Source organism: Lagenorhynchus albirostris, chromosome 2 (genome assembly GCF_949774975.1).
Source record: "Lagenorhynchus albirostris chromosome 2, mLagAlb1.1, whole genome shotgun sequence".
In the NCBI taxonomy this organism is placed as follows: Eukaryota; Metazoa; Chordata; class Mammalia; order Artiodactyla; family Delphinidae; genus Lagenorhynchus; species Lagenorhynchus albirostris.
In genome coordinates, this window is record NC_083096.1 from 167,598,746 (window position 1) to 167,617,656 (window position 18,911).

General features: G+C 55.7%; 1 protein-coding gene across 2 annotated transcripts in view; it reads left to right on the top strand.

Moving 5' to 3' along the window:
* The first annotated feature begins 5,710 nt into the window (after nucleotides 1–5,710).
* MYOM3 (myomesin 3) overlaps nucleotides 5,711–18,911 on the top strand; it is a 48,490-nt gene continuing 35,289 nt past the window's right edge. The window contains exons 1-9 of one of the 2 annotated variants that reach the window (XM_060141095.1): nucleotides 5,711–5,845; nucleotides 8,195–8,373; nucleotides 8,657–8,737; nucleotides 9,451–9,610; nucleotides 10,320–10,477; nucleotides 14,110–14,205; nucleotides 15,827–15,915; nucleotides 17,578–17,622; nucleotides 18,104–18,244. In XM_060141095.1, the coding sequence (XP_059997078.1) occupies nucleotides 8,213–8,373; nucleotides 8,657–8,737; nucleotides 9,451–9,610; nucleotides 10,320–10,477; nucleotides 14,110–14,205; nucleotides 15,827–15,915; nucleotides 17,578–17,622; nucleotides 18,104–18,244 (931 nt within the window). In that variant the 5' untranslated portion in view covers nucleotides 5,711–5,845; nucleotides 8,195–8,212. Of the gene's footprint in view, nucleotides 5,846–8,194; nucleotides 8,374–8,656; nucleotides 8,738–9,450; nucleotides 9,611–10,080; nucleotides 10,119–10,319; nucleotides 10,478–14,109; nucleotides 14,206–15,826; nucleotides 15,916–17,577; nucleotides 17,623–18,103; nucleotides 18,245–18,911 lie in introns of those variants that run through there. The other variant, XM_060141096.1, reaches the window with a different exon arrangement.

Genomic DNA, 18,911 nt, shown 5'->3' on the forward strand with positions numbered 1-18,911 from the left:
AGCGATTTTTGTCTCCATCAAGAGAAGGAACTTTCCACACCAGTCTGGATTCTTGTAGGATGAGACTCCTGGGGCATCAGGAGGGGAGGCCCCCCATGGGGTCCCCGAGGGGCAAGCGCCCCCAACCCCATCCTGTCCCAAAGCCCTGTCTGAACATTTCTGAGAAACAGCATCAAAGTCCAGTTGCCCCGGTGAGACCCTTTCCGGAGCGTGCAATGCCCTCCCTCCTCTGTACCCAGTACGTGCCCCCTCCTCTTCACCCCTCCCCTCCCTGCGACACAGCACCCGGGAGCACTGTCCTTATCTGTTTGTAATTAATATTTAACATCTCTTCAGGGTCACTGGTTTAGACCCAATATCTCCATAGCAGAGGGAGGGACCGCCCTCTCCAACACCCCCACCCTTTCTCCTCCCGGCAGCTTCTACGTTGGCCCTAATGACTGCTCCCTTCCCCCAAACTACAAACAAGCCGGCTTCCTGTCACTCAGGGTGAACTTGGCCAAAGGTCGACTGTCTCACCTTGTTTAGTCGTGGAAAACAGCTTAACAGTTCGACTGTTCTCACCAGGTGAGAGGGCCAGGGTGTCAGAGGACTTTTTACTAAAAGCCATAAACACCTCTTCCAACTCACAAGCCACAAAGCTCTCTAAGCTCCTTGGGGCGACAGTCGTTCCTACAGTCCATGACTCTCTGGGTCCTGTGACCCTCCTCAGGCTGGCCCTGTCCCCACCAGGCTGCATACCCCCCCAGGTCTCTGGCCTCCCAGGCAGGCAGCTCAGGCTACCAGCTAGGGGACAGAGTGTCCAAGGCCCCGGAGCTGGGTTGGGACGCTGGCATTCCTGAGTGTCCTAGGCTTTGACTCCACCACCAGGACTCTCCACAGCCTTGCCCCACGCAGTCCAGAGAAAGGTGAGTCTGCGAGGTATCACCTGCCTCCAAGGCAGGCAGAACCCAGCCCAGGAGCAAACGAATAGTAGTCCAGCAGTGGCTGCACGAGGAGAAAGTCAGAGGAGGAGGAACTCGACCCCGCTGCTGGGAAGTTCCTGTCCTCGCTGGCTCGTTCTTCCATTCACCTGCCCTAATAGGCCGAATTACAGATATTTTACAAAGGAGGAAAATGTGGCTCAGAGGGGTTTCTTGCCCAAGATGGTTTCCTAAACTTGCCTCACCATGAGAATCCCCTGAGGAGCTTACTAAAAATACAGCTTCCTCAGCCCTAGCCCAGACCTGCTGAACCCATAGCGACTGGGGAATCCGGATTCTCAGTAAACTCCTTTGATTGATGATTCCTCTTAAGCAAGTGGAGGGAACCATGCTCTTATACCAATAGTTTTCCTATCTTGTGGCCTCAAATCATCCCCCTAGAGCCACCCCCATCTCCTCCCCTGTATGGGAGCTGGGGAGCTGCAACAAGGGGTGGTATTTCAACCTGGGATGCCTACAGATCCCTGGCCTCCCAAACCCCCAGCCCCAAGAACACACAGGGGTTGCCTGAATTTCCACCCAGAGAATAGGGCTATCGGGGACGAGGGCTCCTCCAGAGTCCTGGAGGGCAAGGCTGGATCCCTCTGTGCCCATCCGCAGTCTGAGTGTCAGCCTGGACAGAGGGACACAGCTCTGAGACCCCATCCCCACACCCTCAGGCCCTCAGCTGATTTTCCCTTCCCACTCTAAGGAGGAAGGGGCATAAGGAAAATGCGTTTTGACCTGCTAGTATGAGAAGAACAGTAACTGGAATTAACTGAAGTGTGAGAACAGCAGAGGGAGGGAAGGGAGACTAAAGCAGGGAGAAAGGAGGTAGTGGGAGAACGCATTGGACCAGACAGTTCTCCACTTGACCACCAGGTGGGGCCATCAGCCAAAAACAGTTTGGTTGCTGTCAGACAATGGTGTGGAGGTTCAGGGTGGTTGGCAGGTGGAATAGGGTTCAAATGATTGTCCGTAATATTCATAAGTCCAGGGAGGGCAACGAAAGGGAAAAGGAGGGGAGAAAGAATGAAATATTTAAGAAGTACTAGCCATGAGTTAAATACTATACCAGGCATTTCAGGCATTTTAACCTCATTTGAATATCATAAACATTCTGCAAGATAGGTATTCATCCGTTCATTTTTGACAAGCATACATGGGGAATTCCCTGGCGGCCCAGTGGTTAGGACTCCGCACTTCCACTGCAGGGGGCACACATGGGTTCCATCCCTGGTCAGGGCACTAAGATCCCACATGGCGTGACCAAAAAAAAAGAAAGAAAGAAAGAAAGAAAGAAAGGAAAAAAGCATATATCAAGGACCCAGTTGTATGCCAGGCACTGTTCCTGGGGCTAGGGATACAGTGAACAAGACAGGCAGGCAAGTTCCCTGTTGTCTTAGAGCTTGCATACAATTTGCAGATAAAGAAACGGCCCAGAAAGGAGGCCAAGATCCCCCCCATTAGTACAGGTGCCAGAGGTGGGGATTTTTTTTTTTTTTTAATATTTATTTACCTGGCTGCGCCAGGTCTTAGTTGCAGCACGCGGGATCTTCGTTGCAGCATTCAGGCTCTTGGTTGTGACATGCGGGATCTAGTTCTCTGACCAGGGATCGAACCCAGGCCCCCTGCATTGGGTGCGTAGATTCTTAACCACTGGACCACCAGGGAAGTCCTGAGGTTGGGATTTAAACCAAGGTTCCTATACCTCCAAGTCTGACCTCTGCTCAGCCTCATGGCCTGAGGGCTAGCTGTGCTCACATTAAGGCACATCAGGAGGAGGGAGGCCATCATTGGGTTAGGGTGCATGGAGTACATGGGAATCCCACACCCAGAAGGAGGGGCAGAGAAAGCTCTCAGCACACCTAGAGTCGTGCAGTTATTGGTGGAGCTCTCACTTAGCAAATGTTGCTGGGTGCCAGACATTGCACCACAGGCTCCACATTCCCTATTTGAATCTTTGCAATCAGACTGCAAAGCAGGCATCATTGAGCCCACTGCACAGGTGATAAAACCAAAATGGCTAAGTGACTTGCCCAAGGTCATAGAGCTAGTAGGCGGGGGCACCTCCATCAGGCTGCTTTGGGGAGAAGGGGTTATAGAACCAGTTTAAATGTCTGTCTCGTGCTGGATTGGAAGCCCACACCTCTTGGCTGTAAAACAGATTCACACTCACTCCTCACAATGAATGTATAAATGTGGGTCTTGGAAATCCCTTCCTATGTTGGGTCAGTATAAAATGGGAGAGAGGGCTTCCCTGGTGGCGCAGTGGTTACGAATCCACCTGCCAATGCAGGGGACACGGGTTCAAGCCCTGGTCCAGGAAGATCCCACATGCCACGCAACAACTAAGCCCGTGCGCCACAACTACTGAGCCTGCGCTCTTGAGTCCGTGAGCCACAACTACTGAGCCCGTGTGCCACAACTACTGCAGCCCGCGTGCCTAGAGCCCGTGCTCCGCAACAAGAGAAACGACTGCAATGAGAAGCCTGCGTACCACAACAAAGAGTAGCACCCCGCTCACCGCAACTAGAGAAAAGCCCGCGTGCAACAACAAAGACCCAATGCAGCCAAAAATAAATAAATTTATAAATTAAAAAAAAAAATGGGAGAGAGCCATCAAATGGTCTCCACCCAAAGATGCTCTTAATGCTGCATCCAGGAAGGAAGGGAGATGCGTAGGAAGGGGGTTTCAAATAGGGCAGGAGACTGAGAAGGGGGTTTCAAATAGGGCAGGAGACTGAGAATTTTTTTTTAATTATTATTATTATTTTTTTTTTTTTGCGGTACGCGGGCCTCTCACTGTTGTGGCCTCTCCCGTTGCGGAGCACAGGCTCCGGACGCGCAGGCTCAGCGGCCATGGCTCACGGGCCTAGCCGCTCCGCGGCATGTGGGATCTTCGCGGACGGGGGCACGAACCCGTGTCCCCTGCAACGGCAGGCGGACTCTCAACCACTGCGCCACCAGGGAGGCCCTATTTTAATATTTTTTATTGAAGTATATTTGATGTACAATATTACATAAGTTTCAGGTGTACAATATAGTGATTCACAACTTTAGAGGTTATAGTCCATTTATAGTTATTATAAAATATTGCATATTCCCTGTGTTATACAATAACAAATAAGCTTTGTAGCTTATTTATTTTATACACAGTAGTTTTTACCTCTTAATCCCCTACCTTTATCTTCCCCCTCCCCCCTTCTCTCTCCCCACTGGTAACCACTAGTTTGTTCTCTATATGTGTGAGTCTGTTTCTTTTTTGTTATATTCACTAGTTTGTTTTAATTTTTAGATTCCACATATAAGTGATATCATTCAGCATTTTTCTTTCTCTGTCTGACTTATTTCACTTAGCATAATGCCCTCCAAGTCCATCCAGGTTGCTGCAAATGGCAAAATTTCATTCTTTGTTACGGCTCAGTAGTATTCCATTGTATACATACACCACACCTTCTTTATCCATTCATCTGTTGATGGACACTTAGGTTGCTCCCATATCTTGGCAATTGTAAATAATGCTGCCATGAACACTGGGGTGCATGTATCTTTTCGAATTAATGTTTTCATTTTTAAAATATATTCCCAGGAGTGGAATTGCTGGGTCATATGGTAGTTCTATTGAATTTTTCAAGGAACCTCCATACAGTTTTCCATAGTGGCTGCACCAATTTGCATTCTTACCAGTAGTGCGTGAGGGTTCCATTTTAGGAGACTGAGATTCTGTCTGAAGAGCTCACTTGTGTATTCTCTCCCCAACACCCTCTCCTGAGGGGTCCCCAAGGCACTAGGAAGAATGACAGGCACAGTGCTGCTAGGCCCCCCCGAGGTCCCAGGAGGAGGCCAGGAGGGAAGCTGTGTCTCTGCACTGGGGTGCACAGCCTCCCCTAAACCTGCTCATCCCCCGAGACCTGGCTCAGGTGTATCTTCCTCATCACGTCCTGTTGTAACTGCCTGTGTCCCCGTCTAGATTAGGGCTTATTTCCTAACGTCAGGCATCTTATCTTCTCCCTTCTGCATCCTCAGTGCCCACCAGGTCTAGGTATGAATGAGCATGAGGGGAAAAAATTGAGATGGGAGCAGGGCGAGCAAAGGTGGGGAAGAAAGTTCCCACAGTGGCCACTCGGGACGCCTGAGAACTTTGGACAGTGAAGGAGGAAAAGGCTTCCCCTCCTGTCCTGCCTGTGCAACACCCCTGCACACAGCCTCGCACATACCCCACTGTGGCCGGGCGGGGCTGGTCAGCAGCTGCTGGAGGGGGCTGTGTAGAGAGATGAGAAGAAACCCACTTCCATTTTCGCCAGTGATAACTTATGAGCACTGAAGACTCATTTTTAGGTCACATCCCCTCCATGTCTTCACAAAGTCTGGGGGCCCAGCCTCACTATCTCCATTTTCAGAAGGGGAATCAGATGAGAGAAGCTGAGGGTCTTCCCCAAAGCACCTGTCACGGTGGTGGGCAGGGCGGGGGGAGGTAGAATTCAGATCAGAGCTCCCAGCAGCTGAGAAAACCTCCCCTGATCTGTTTTCCATACAACCAGGCCTGAGCTATGAGCTCCTTTCCACTGCAGTGGGGATGGAGCCGAGGGGAGGAGCTGTCTTTGGGTGGGGGTGGGGGTAGGGACAGCTCCACCTGTTGCTGCCGTCTTGGCAATGCTGGACCCAGGGAACGGCCCCTCCCTCTGTCGGCACCCCCCCCCCCATAGTTCTCATCCATTATCATCACACTGCTTCAGCGCTGCTATATTTAAGGCCCGTGCAGGCTCCAAGATCACATTCTTCTCCCGGTCCCCGCTGAGTCCAGGGCAAGAAGAAATCAAGGACCCTCTCATCCTCTGGAATCTTCTCCCCAGAGACACTAAGCGGGCACGGCTGCTTCTGTGAGTCACCTCCAGGGATCAGGGGTGGGGAGGGAGACCTCCAGATAATGAGACCCTCAGCTTTCCATTGGCAAGTGGAGTGTGTGTGTGTGTGTGTGTGTGTGTGTGTGTGTGTGTGTGTTGAGAAAGGATCCTGGGAGATTTGGAAAGCAAAAGTATACATGTGCTTAGGTATCACCCCAAGGGGAAATGAGAGGGGATTCTAGAAAAAATCTCTGCCCCATCACACTGTTCTGTGTGGCCCTGGGTCTTCTGAGCTGAGCCTTCTGTGATGTGAAAGCTACAAAACACACACACACACGCGCATACACATCACTTGGGGATGCCCTGAGAAGTGGAGGCTTTCCTGTAGGAAGCAGGCATCAGCAGGGACCGGGGTGGACCGGCAGGTCCAGCAAACCTAGAACAGTCCTGGCGGAGCCCTGCTTGGCCGGCCCAGCAGGCAGGGGATGAGCGCAAGCCCGGAGGGCCCGCACGGCAAGGCGGGGAGGACGTTCATCCAGGCTGGGCTCACTGGTACGAAACCGAGGCCAGCACTCCAGCCTCGGAAGCTGGTGGGAGCATTAAGAGCACATCCCAGGCTGGGCAGGCTGTGTCTCCGCTCCCGCCCACAGGACCCAGCTTTCTGCCATCAGGGCTCTGAGTCACTGTGGCTTGGTGCGCGTCTCTTCCACTCCTGAGGAATAGGAGAGGCCTCCTTGCCCCTTCTCACTGAGGGATGCTGTCAGGGGACCGGGCGGGGCAGGGCTGGGGGTGGGCGGCAGACAGACCGAGGCTTGGGAGGAAAGTGGAGTGGGTGGGGAAAGTCACACAGCAGGACCCCTGGCCCGCGGCTTTGCACCCTCCGGGGCGGGCACGGGGGACGATTTCCCTTTCTGGCCGACCACACCCTGCTGACCCCTCCGCAGCAGGCGCACGGCACTCTGGGGACAGGACTGGGAAGCTGCGATCTCCTCCTTGCTGCCTAATCCTTAGCCTCAGTCATCGCTTTAAAAAGAATCGATGGCTCATCCACTAAAGCCAGGGGTCTGGTTGCAGGCGGCCCTGGAGGTCAGGGATGAGCGCCAGGCCCGCCCTGCTGCGCCAATCAGGAACAGAGTATCTGAGGAAGGGAGCCAGCAGCCGATGCCAGGGAACGTTAACCCTCAGCTGCTGGGGCCGGGGCCATGTGTCCCAGGAAAGCCGGGGGCCTCCCTCCGCAGGGTGGTACCCAGTGGCTCTCTCCTTGGCTGTGAGGAGGAAGGGACAGAAAGGGCAGGCCAGTCATTCTCTGGGTGCAGGCAGACCCTCCTTCTCAGGAGGAAGCGCATGGGAAGCCCAAGGGGTGACTGTGCCGTTGTGATCAGCTGAGGTCACTGTAGGAGGCCAGAAGCCTCACGGGCAGCCCTTGGTCTCGGCGAACACTCCGCAGCAACCCAGTCTGCCTTGGGTGTCCTTTGTGGATGCCCAAAGTGAGCAAACTTTTAGGAGCCGGAAGGATCAAATCCCAATAAAATTGACCCTTGGCAGCCTGAGCCCCCTGACACCTCAGAACAGGCCCTTTTAGGCCAAGGATCTCTGATGAGGTCAGCGGGCCCACCTACCACATCATGGACTTAGAGAAATGGTCCCCCACGGGCAAGTTCACACCCAGGTCAGAACACAGTCCCGCACACACACTCCACCGTAGCCAACAGGCCCCGAGGGAGAGGCACAGACAGGGCAGAGCCGGACCTCATGGAAGCAGACAGGAGAGGGCTGAGGGGGTGGGCCCCCCTTCTTCTTCCGCCTTCATGGCCAGGGTCTACCTCAGGGCCTCCCAGGTCAGAGGCCTGGCCCCGAATTCCCACCCGGAGAAGGATGGGAAGCCACTCCAGGGCGTCCACCAGGCATCCTAGAGCTTCAGCGCCAGAGGGCCCTCAGAGGCCTGCTGGTGACACCGCACCCCCGATCTGGGAAGGAATTTAGTGCAAAGAACCCAGAGCTAGCTAGCTGGGGTCCCCCACTCTCCTCGCCTGCCTCTCCACGTCCTGGACATCAGAGTGCTCAATCCCTCACCGTCTGGGAAGCTGAGACCTGGAGAAGGGAGGGCCTTGCCCAGGTCATGCGGCGGGGGGTGGGGGATGGGGGCAGGTGCCGCTGGAAGCCGGGAGCCACTGGGGCAGCACGTGGAGTGGTGGACAAGCCAGGCTGAGAGCGCAAAGCCTGCCTCTGTCACCTGGGCGGGTCCCCCCGCATCGGGCCTGAGCTCCCCTGTCTGCCCACGGGAGAGAGAACCCCTACCGGCAAACCTCCAGAGATGCTGGCGGACCCCACGGGGAAGGGGCGGGTGGCCGCCTGGTGGAGTGACCGTGTACCTTGACTTGGCAGGTCGTCGCTCTTGCAGCCATGACTCTGCCTCAGAGCCCGGGAGGTACGGGGGAGCCCCGGGCACCCCAGGCCGTGGCGATGCACAGGCTGGAGCACCGCCACGAGGAAGAGCAGAAATCTGAGCAGCAGCACAGCCTGCGGATGGGCTCCTCCACGCGGAAGCGCACCTTCCGCAGCAGGTGGGAGCCTCGGGGACCCAGCCCAGCCCCTGCGCTTCCCCCAGGGCCCTCGGCCCGCCGGGGAGGCGCAGCTCTGCTCTCTGGAGGCCCCGGTCTGCGGGGGGAGGCGTAGCCCTGACCTCTGTGTACTTGAGTTTGAGGAGACAGGCACAGCCCTGCTTTCTGAGAGCCCGGTGTGAGGAACGAGGGTGCCTGCTAGTACCCCGAGGTAGGAGGATGGATCCCCCAGCCAGACCCCCAGCCAAACCTGCAGGAGCCATGACCTCTCTTTTCCCGGGGGCAGCGAGGAAGAGTATCGGTTCAGCGCGGCAGACTACGCCCTCGCAGCAGCCCTGGCTCTGACGGCCTCCTCAGAGACGTCGTGGTAAGTCAGGTGACCTTGCCAGAGAGCCCTGGGCCGGGAAGAGGTCGTCCTGTCCAGTCCTCTGCCTCCCCACTGGGCTCCCACACTCAGCTTAAAGAACCTGCCCGAAGTTACACATCTAGAGTAAGCGGCTAGTCAGAGGTTTAAGCCCGGGGCTGACTGACCACAAGGTCCTCTGCACCACCCTCTGGATGAGCCCTCAGGCAGTAGTGAGGGAGCGTCCCCGGGGGAGAGGCTGTTGGGGGTCTGTACTTCACCACCCGGCTTCCGTGGCGGGGAAGGAGGCGGGGCTGGGGAGAGGAGGAACAAGGAAAGCAGCCCACGTTTTGGACACGAGGCCCGAGATGGGAAGGCCTCTGAGCCTGAGAGCATCAGGAGGCCTGGGTCCTGGTCCTGGCTGGCCTGGAGCAGGTTACCCAGCCTCAGGTCCTTAACGGGGAGACTAAGACCTGTCCACCTGCTTGCAGTGAAAACAAGAGGAACGATGGCTTGTGAAAGAGCCTCGTGAACTGGATCAATCATATTCATTACGCACCTTCTAAAAGCCGGACCCACGCAGGGCATTCTGGAGGCAAGAGAGGATTAAAAGTTGCCCTTGTCCTCAAGAAGCTTTAAGTGTGGCCGGCAGTGCTGGGCGTGGGGAAGGCAAGGCCAGGGCGTCCCCACATCACCACCCCCAGGGTCTCCACCCCTGATGGCCTCCGTCACCGCAGGGAGGCCCAGCTGAGGCGCCAGACCAGCACCGTGCAGCTGGAGGAGAGAGGGCAGAAGCGGGTGGGCTTCGGCAATGAGTGGGAGAGGACGGAGGTCGCCTTCCTACGGACCCAGTGGCTGCTGCGCCAGAGGCGAGACCGGAAGGCGCTGAGATGGCAGGTGAGAGGGATGGGCTGGGGCCTCCAGGGCCCTGAAAACTGAGACCCATCACACGCCATCCAACTCAACCTACCCCCTTCTCAAGAAGAGCTGGACATCCCAGTGCCCCTACCCTCTGGCTGCGTGACCTTGGTCAAGCAATAATTCTAACTGAGCCTCGGTTTTCTCATTTGTAAAATGGGTGTATGTGGTACCAATGCTTGGTGTCGAGGTGGGAAGTAAATGAGATCAAGCTGGTAAAGTCACTTTCCCAGTGCCTAGAACACAGAAGACCCTCAGGGAATGCTACTCCTAACAAACGTCAGGGATCTGAAGCCACTTGCATACCCCCTCCCTGGGCAGGACAACAATAGCTGTAATACTTACATGGGTGTTATCAGTGCCTACGTTTTTCACATATTAACTCATTTAATCCTCACTGCAACCCCACAGGAGGGTGGGGGAATATTATTATCATCCCCATTTTACAGATAAGGAAATGGAGGACTGGCCTATGGTCTCACAGCTAGTAAGTAGCAGCGTTTGGCCTTGACCCCACGCCCTGCCCTCTGTGGCACGCTGCCTCTCAGCCGCTGGTTGGGGGGGTGCGCGGCTCTAGCCCACGTGGGCCCGACTCCAGAGCCTGGGTGTCGGGGGAAAGGTAACAGCAAAGACTGGGGAGAGGTGGTGCCCCGGCTCATAGAAGTCACAGGCCCCCTCCCACCTCCAGACAGAGAAGAAGGTCCGGGAGGCCAAGGAGCTGAGGGATCTGTGTTCCGGACGCGGGCCCTGGTTCTGGATCCCGCTGCGCTCCCACGCCGTCTGGGAGCACACCACGGTCCTACTGACCTGCACCGTCCAGGCCTCGCCTCCACCCCAGGTCACCTGGTAAGCCCCCGGGGGGCAGGAGAGAAGGGGTCCTTGCCCTGCCCCCATGCTCTGGGCCTCTGAGGGTTCCCTGAGTGTGAGTTCCTTACACCCAACACCTCCCTTCCAGGGACCCGGCCCCTCCCCTAGAAGTTCCTGCCGCCTTAGAAAAGCTGCAGACCCACAGACCCTGAGCTCTGCCCTCCCCAAACAGAGCAGCAGCTGCTGGGGAGGCTCAAGAGGGGTTATTCTTAGCTGCCTCCCAGCCAGCCTGGGGCTAGAAGTCTGGGCTGCCTGGGGAGCCAGCGCTTGTAAAAATATGGTTCTGGTGGCATGTGAAGGCAGCTGCTCTGAGCTGGACATCCCTGGGGCTGCAGGAAGATGGGGGGAGGCAGGGAGGGCGGGGGCCCTGTAGTGAGAAGGAGCTCAGGCCTCGCTCTCTCTCTGCCAACTTGGTGTGTGGTCTCAACTATGGCTCTTAACCTCTCTGGTCCTGCCTCCATATCCTGTTCTGTAAAATGGGTTGAAGACCTCCTGTCCGGCTTGCACGTGGCGAGGATTTAATGCCACGACAACGTGGAAGCCCTCAGAACTTGAAAGGTGCTGGGAAAGCAGGAGGTGCCGTTCCTGGGAGTGAACCCGTGACAGAACCACAGAGTCGAAGCCTTGCTGGTGGAGGCGGGCAGAGGCAGGAGCCTCCTGAATGGGCCTGGTGGAGGTGGGGGTGGAGAGTAGGAAAGTGATCATTCCAGTTGGCTTTTCTTTTCTTTTTTTTTTCCTTAAAGCATATATAATGCCTTGGAAGTCAGAGAGAGAAAAAGAGCTTAGGCCAAGAGCAATCAAGAAAAGTGTTCTGAGGGAGGTGGCCTTGGGGCTGGCCATTGCCAGGTGGCATTCATTCACATTCCTTGGGAACCAAGGCAGTCCGGTAGGAGGACTGCTCCCAACAGCCAGCCTGGGCTAAGTGGGGGTCAGCTGCTCAGCTGGCCTGGCCTGGCAGCTAAGCCCTGCCCTGCCCTGGCACTGAGGCCCACATCTAAGCCATGCCATGGGAGCCTCTTGGGAGGGAGTCTTGTTTCCACCCTTGCCAGCAAGGTTGCCACAACAAGGAGCTGAGCATTCTTTGTAAGTGGCAGAGGCCAAGGCCAGGCCCACCTCCAGCCAGAGGGACTCAGGTGGCCCCCGGGGCTCCTGGCTTTGGGATCTGGTTTCCCATCATCAGTCACCTCCGGCAGGGCCACACATCATCCTGGGATTGGCCTCCAGAGCTCTGCCCGGGCCCTGGTAGAGACCCAGCCCCCCGGTCAGCAGGAAGATACTGGCTGCCCAGGCTTGTCAGGCGAGTCCATTCATTCACCAATTATTGAGCACTTCCTGAATGCAGGGGCAACTTCAGGCGAGTTAGGCAAGGCCCAGGCTGGCTATGTTTATACTGCAGAAGTGGGCCCTGGCCACAATTCATTAATGTCAGAATCGCTCTCCCAGGCCAAGCCGCCTTCAAAAGTAAAATCTCACACCAAAATATGGGGAATTCCTGGCTGGCCAGTGGTTAGGACTCGGCGCTTTCACTGCCAGGGGCATAGGTTCGATCCCTGGTGGGGGAACTAAGATCCCACAAGCCGCATGGCCAAAAACTTAAAAATTAAAAAAATAAAGGGGGGAAGGGGGGAAAAAAACACACCAGAATATGTAGGGGAAAATAAACCTAGAAAAATAATAAAAATCTCACTCTTTTACGTGGGCCTCTCTGAGCCAGGCTCTGGGCTGGGTGCCTCGCCTTAGCTGTCTCACTTAATGCTGTTTTATGATTGGCTGCCATTCAGCCTCATCCTTCAAGGGCCTGCCGTACAGGCAGGAGACTGAAGCCCAGAGGAGGGCAAAATGAGACCTCAGGTCTCTGGCTGCCCAGGTTGTGCCCAGAGCTGCAGCTGCTGCTTTTTCTGGGAAAGGCAGAAAGCTGGCCAGGCTGAGTTGTCTGGAATGTTTCTGACAGCTGGCGGGTGGGGGGGCTGACCTTGGCCCCCAGGCCTGGGAGATGTGGAGAGATTGGGCATGCAGATTAGGCACCATCCTCCCCACAGGAGACTTAGTTGGGTTCCTTTCAGAAGAGGTCACAGCCTGGGGGCTGTGTAGTGGGGCGTGGGCACAGCACTGTTTGGTTGCCATGGAGACAAACGGGGGCGGGGGGGGGGTGCTGTCCAAGGAAGGTGATGTACTGAGGTTGGGGTGCCCTCTCTTGGCCAAGGCCTCCTCTTTGAACTCAACCACCACTGGGGCTGATTTTTCATGCAAAGTTCTCATGGACACAGAGGCCCAGAGAGGGGGACTGATTTGCCCAAGGTCACACAGCAAGCTAATTTTCACAGACATTCACTCGCCAACCCCAACTCCTCAGGGCTCCAGAACATACCCCAGTGGGCTGTGGACAGACACAAGGCCACCTCATTGTTCAGTGCCTGTGGCAGATAAAACCAGACCCCAGAGTTCACAGAAAACAAAAGGAAGTATCCAGGGTAGAGCGGGGCAGGGCGATCTGCAGGGCCATGCTCGGGAATCACCTGGGAAATTTAAAAAATTACTGATACCTAGTTCCCATGCCCAGAAACTCTGATTTCATTGATCTGGGCTTGAGACTGAGCATGGAGATTTTTTTAAGGCTTAAATAAGATAGATCTTTTTTTTCTTTCATGTAAATGTCTGATGTAGACAGGGCAGGGCTGCTGTGGCAACTCCACCACAGATTCCTCAGGGACGCAGCCCTGTTCCCTCACACTGCTTCAGGGCACAGGCCTTCCTGGTTCGAGATGCAGCCCTCATGGCCATATTCTTGCCGCAGAATGGAGGGAAAGATGCTGGGAAAAGGGGCAAAGGATGTCATCAGAAGCTTGTACTTACTTTCTGCTGACAAGACTTAGTTTAGTCACATGGCCACACCTAGCAGAAAGAGAGGCTAAGAAACATGTCATATTTACTTTAGAATAAGAGGGCGAATGGCTACGGGAGACCAATGAGCAGTTTCTGGAGCAAATTCTCAAAGGCTTACGTTCAGACTCTGAGCATGGAGATTGTTAAAGCTTCCTCTAGTGATTTTAACAAGAACTGAGATCAAGAACTGCTGTCCTTGGGGTTGACAAGAAGGTAGGGATGGGGAACTTTCCTTGGTACCCCCTTCAGAGAGGAAGGAAAAGCTGGGGCCTGGTCTTTGGGGGATACCACTGGTAGGGGGAGGGGCAGATACCCCTAATGACAGCTCCCTCTTCTCGCCCTCCAGAAGAGAATGAACCCTTGAGCATCTACAGCAGGGATTCCCGACCCCTGAACCATCCCCCTCCCCACCCCTCCCGGTCTGTGGAAAAATTGTCTTCCACGAAACCGGTCCCTGGTGCCAAAAAGGTTGGGGACCAGTGATATGTACAGTCTTCAAGCTTTACATATCTTATCCCATTTAATCATCACAACAACCCTACAAGGTCAGTGCAATTATTATTCCCATTTCACAGATGAGGAAAACTGAGGTTCAGAGCAGCGAAAGTGCTGCCCTGGGTCACACAGGTAAGCAGCACAAAGCCGAGGTTGGAATCCAGGTCTGAGAGGCTCGGGATCCTTCCCACACAGAATCACACTGCCTTCCACACACCACTGTGTCTCTACAGGTACAAAAATGACATGCGAATTGATCTCTGCCTCGTCCCTGCCGGAAAGTACCGAATCACCAATAACTATGGACTGCTGACACTGGAGATTAGGAGGTAGGACCATGAGCCCTAGAGACCCACGGCCCCCAGTCCTAGCACTACCACAGCCAGAGCGATGAATCCAAACCCTTCCTCGGAGCTATGAACCAAGTCAGCCTCATCTTCAGAAGTATCTGGGGTGCTTGTTAAAATACTGATTTGTGGGATGTACCCTCCTTTTGCCCTCAGAGAGTCAGATTAACTAGTTCTGAAGTGCGGCCCAGGCATTTGTATTTAACAAACACCCCCATGTGATTCTAAAGCCTTGGGATACACGGTGAAAAATTTGGACTCAGAGGCTAGCAGCAAGGACTGAATGAATGCTGAGCTAGGCATGCAGGGAGAGCTCCTTGCTGGAGGAGAGAAAACACACGTACACACACACACACACACACACACGTGCAAGGGGGAGCAGCTGGAAGGAGAGAGTTAGGCAGGCGTTTTAGGAGGTGGTGAGTCTTGAGCATGGTTTTAAAAGAAGAGGCAGGACGTATGGAGGGAGAATTGGAGCACAGTCGGCCCCGAAGTGTGCATTATGCGTACGAGCTGCCAGGGGTTGAATTCCTCCGGGTGCTAAGCCCTGCGCTCGCTGCTTTACACATAATGCCCACCACCATTCTCCACAATGCAGGGAAGCGTTGTTCTGTCCGTGTTACAGGTGAGAAAACGGAGGCTCTGAAAGATTAAGTGTCTTGCGCAGCCTGTACAGGGCAGGGCCTGGGTTTGAGTCAGTTCTCTCCATCTGGGTTCTTTCCAATACACCAAACCCTCCACCTCAAGCAACTCGGGCTTCAGAGACACAAATATGAACAGGACCCTCGAGAAGCAAAGTGAGGCTACATGGACATAAATACCTGACCATCCAAGGCTGCAAAGGGAGGCGCCCCGTGGGCTGCACAGTCGGGGAGAGCATGCAGGGCTGGGCAGCCTGGAGGGACACATGGAACCGGCCCTTGAAACGAGAGGGATTCCTGCCCCGAGCAGCCAGGGGAGGGGAGGGGGCACCGAGGGGCCTCTCTGCTTGCTGATGGGGTTGGATGTGTGACTTGTGTCCTACCATCTACCCTCTTTGCCACCATGGTGCCCTGGGATGGAGCTGGCCCAAGCCTCCACTGGGAACAAGACAAGGCTGGCCTGGCTGGTGGTGAAAACCAGGCCTGCGGTTGAGAACCCCTGGGCATCCGGCCCAGTTCTGGCTCAGACTGGCAGTGTACCTGGGGCAGCTCCAGCTCCAGGGTTCTGCTCTGGAGGTGTTGATAGGGCCAGAGGCCGTGCCTGGGGGAGGGCTCGTCCCCTCGAGGCTCGGTTGAATTCCAGTTGCTCTGGGACTCTGGACAAGTCACTTAGCTTAAGTGTTCTGATAACAATCATATTTTCAAAGCACTTTCACCTGAGGTGGTTTAGGCTGCTGTTACATCCCGAGATTTTCAAAGGAGGACCTGGAGGCCTGGAGAGGGACAGTGGCAGCCCAAAGACCCCCAGCTTCTCAGAGGCAGGCCCTGACCTAGAGCCTGAAGTCCTCCCCCAGGCCTTCCTGTTAACCCCCCCTTCCCCCCACACCCCACCTGCACGGGGACTTGAGTTTCCCGTGGAGCCCAGCCGTCCCGGGGGGAACATCTCCCTCCCTGCTTTTCAGATGCACCATTGAGGACGCAGGCACCTACACAGTGATGGTCAAGAACGCCTACGGCCAGGCCTCCTCCTTCGCCAAAGTCCTTGTCCGCAGTGAGTCCTGCCATCACCAACAGGCCAGAAAGCCCACAGCAAACCCCAGATGAGCAGATGAGGACATGAGTCTGCGCCAGACTCGGGGAGGGACCCCCAGCCCAGGGGTATTTGGTCTGGGATCAGGTGACCAGGGCAGCCACCGGGATTCCTGCTCCCCAGGGCCTTCAGAGCAAGTGAGATCCTCCGCCCTCAGACTGTACAACCTACATCCCTGTTCAAGGGGACCCCACCTGCCTGTCCCCAAAGAGCATGCTCATCCCATCGAGCTGGGCTTGGGTCCAGATCCAGCTCAGGGCCTCTGGGAGGGCGGCCTGGCTACCAGCGGTCCTCAGGGGCAAAGGTCGATTCCTACCAAGTCCCCTCCTGACCCCCACTGCCCCTTTTGGCTTCTGGTGCATATTCCCCAGTGGGCTCAGGTCCCTCCTGGAGGTTAATCACAGCAGGAGGCAGAGGAGACACCCAGGACTCCTTCAGGCCCCCGTCCACCTGCTGCCTCTGGCGCTGACCGGCCGTGTGAGCCTGGGTGCCGTCTCACTTACCTGACCTCCCCACCTGCAAAGAGGGCATCCTACCGCCTCCCTCAGATACTCCTGTGGATTAAATGAGATGGTTTAGGTAAAACTTGGCTGGATCAGGGCCGAGCCCAGCCCAGAAGGCCACACCTTTGAGCCCAAGGCTTTGCCCTCAGGGCCCTGAGAGAAGCTGCACGCGCACACACACACACACACACACACACACACACACACACACACACACACACACACACACACACACACTGAGCAGCAGACAGTCCCCAGCCTCTCATCGGACCTTCTTAAACTGTCCTTCACAGCCTCTCCACCCCTCTGCCTTGTTCCCCAAATCGCTCTTGGTAGGCAGCTGTCCCCGCTGCCAGGCCAGGCTCTCTGGGTGGAATCTGAGCCGTCCCTATAGGCAGTGCCCAGAGTCGATTGCAAGGTCAGGCATCAGGCCCTTGGGCCCTGCCTTCCTCTGTCCGCCCCTCCATGATTTCATCCACATATCCCCATCCCTCCTCCATCAAGGCCATCCCAGGGACCAGTGTCATGTCCTGGCTTCAGGCTGCTGGGGTGCTCGCTAGGTGATTATGCCTCAGTTTCCTCATTTGTATGAGAGGATAATAATGACAACAACAGACAAGGCTGCTGTGGATTAAACGAGTTAATAAGCGCACGTGGTACCCGCTATGTGAATAAAAATGTTCTCACTATCCCCTGGTGGTCCGTGTCCACACCACCTTGGACTTCACCCTGAAGCCTCCAGGAGGCTCTCTTAGCACTGCCCTGGACCCACCAGAAATCCCAGTCTGACCAGGCTCCACCTGTAGGACTGTGATTCTGGCGGTGGATTTGGGTAAAGGAAGGAAACCACCATTTATTGAGCACTGACTGTATGCCAGGTTCCTGCTGAGGGCTTTGTTCATGTGAACTCATGTATTCAGAACCCCCCCCCCGCCACCATCATCAGGGAGGAGTCAATAAGGAACTGAGGCACAGAAAGGCTAGGGAACTTTCCCCAAGCTGAAGGGGGGAGCCACTGCCAGATCAGGATTCAAACCCATGACCAAAGGCCATGCCTCCAAAATCCAGTAGGAACGTGGGCTCTGAGCCTTCTCCAACTCCATTTGCTCTGGGTTTTCAGCTTACCTGGGGAAGGATGCTGGCTTCGATTCGGAGATCTTTAAAAGTAAGGAGGCTTGGGGAGGGACGGGCCCTCAGGGAGGAGGGTGTCTGGGGCTCCTCGTCAGGGCCCCCAACAGTCCCCTTTAGAATATCGCCATCCACTGCCCACAAAGGGATGTCCACGTGTGGTTTGCCTCTAAACTGTTCATACCTGTAGACTGGTTTCTGGGGTCCCTAGGCACCCCGGAGCCGCCTCCAGCTGCTGCACTCTCAGTGGCCAAGACTGAATGAGAAAAAGGCAAATCCAAAAAGACAAACCAGTATTTGCCATTTCGGCTCATCTGGTCCCACCCAGAGAAATCTCTTCCCCACCCCCGGCCCCCAGGATCAGGCCCCCTCTTCTCTTTGTTAACACCACCTGCAAAACTGTGAATCCTGACCCAGAGGAGCGGGGACACCCCAGAAGGGTCCTCACGCGCATCTAAGCCCCAGGTTAAGCTGGCAGCCTTAGAAAACTTCTGCCCTAAATCTCTGTTCCCACCCAGGACTGATGTTTGGCTCCAACGTGGAATTCACATCGGTGCTGAAACCAGTCTTCGCCCGTGAGAAGGAATCCTTCTCCCTGTCCTGCCTATTTTCTGAAGATGTGTTAGACGCCGAGCAGAACATCCAGTGGTTCCGAGATGGTGAGGACCCTAGTCCTGGCCCCTTACCTGCAGAGGCAGAGGTGGAAGCCAGAGAGGGACCAGAGCCCTGGCTCCATCCCCACCCCTGGGACCCCCGGTGGAGAGAGGAACTCAGCTATGCCCGCCCCCTAACTGGTACAAGCTGGGCGATGGGTGCCGATGAGGTAGAGGGAAGCAGAGCACAGCCAGGTGGGTTCAGATCAAGTCACCCTGCAAAGTGTCACCGAGCACCCATGGTGCCAGGCCCTGTGCTGGGTGCCGGGGCAGGGTTAGGAACAGACATGCATAAGCTCAAGGGGCTGTCCATCCGGGAGGAAGCAGGAAGCCAGAACACAATTGCACACTGCCCGTTGAGAGCCTGTGGTTGGCCAGACACCAGCCCAGCCCTTTACATCTATGGGCTCGACATCAGCACCCTAGGGGTAGGTGATGACATTTGAAGCAACAAGAACAGAGGCTAAGGCCAGGAGCAGGTCAGCCTGAGGAGGGTCAGGGCAGGTTGTGACAATTGCCTCGGGCTTTTCAGAGTCAGGGTTGTAGGTGCAGGTACATAACTGCTACTCGTGAGCTGGAAGGTGCACGGGGGGTCATGGGCCAGGGCTGGGGAAGGCCGGTCAGCCAGGGAGGAGAGGAACAGCTGGGCTTCCTGCCCCATTCGTGACCAGGC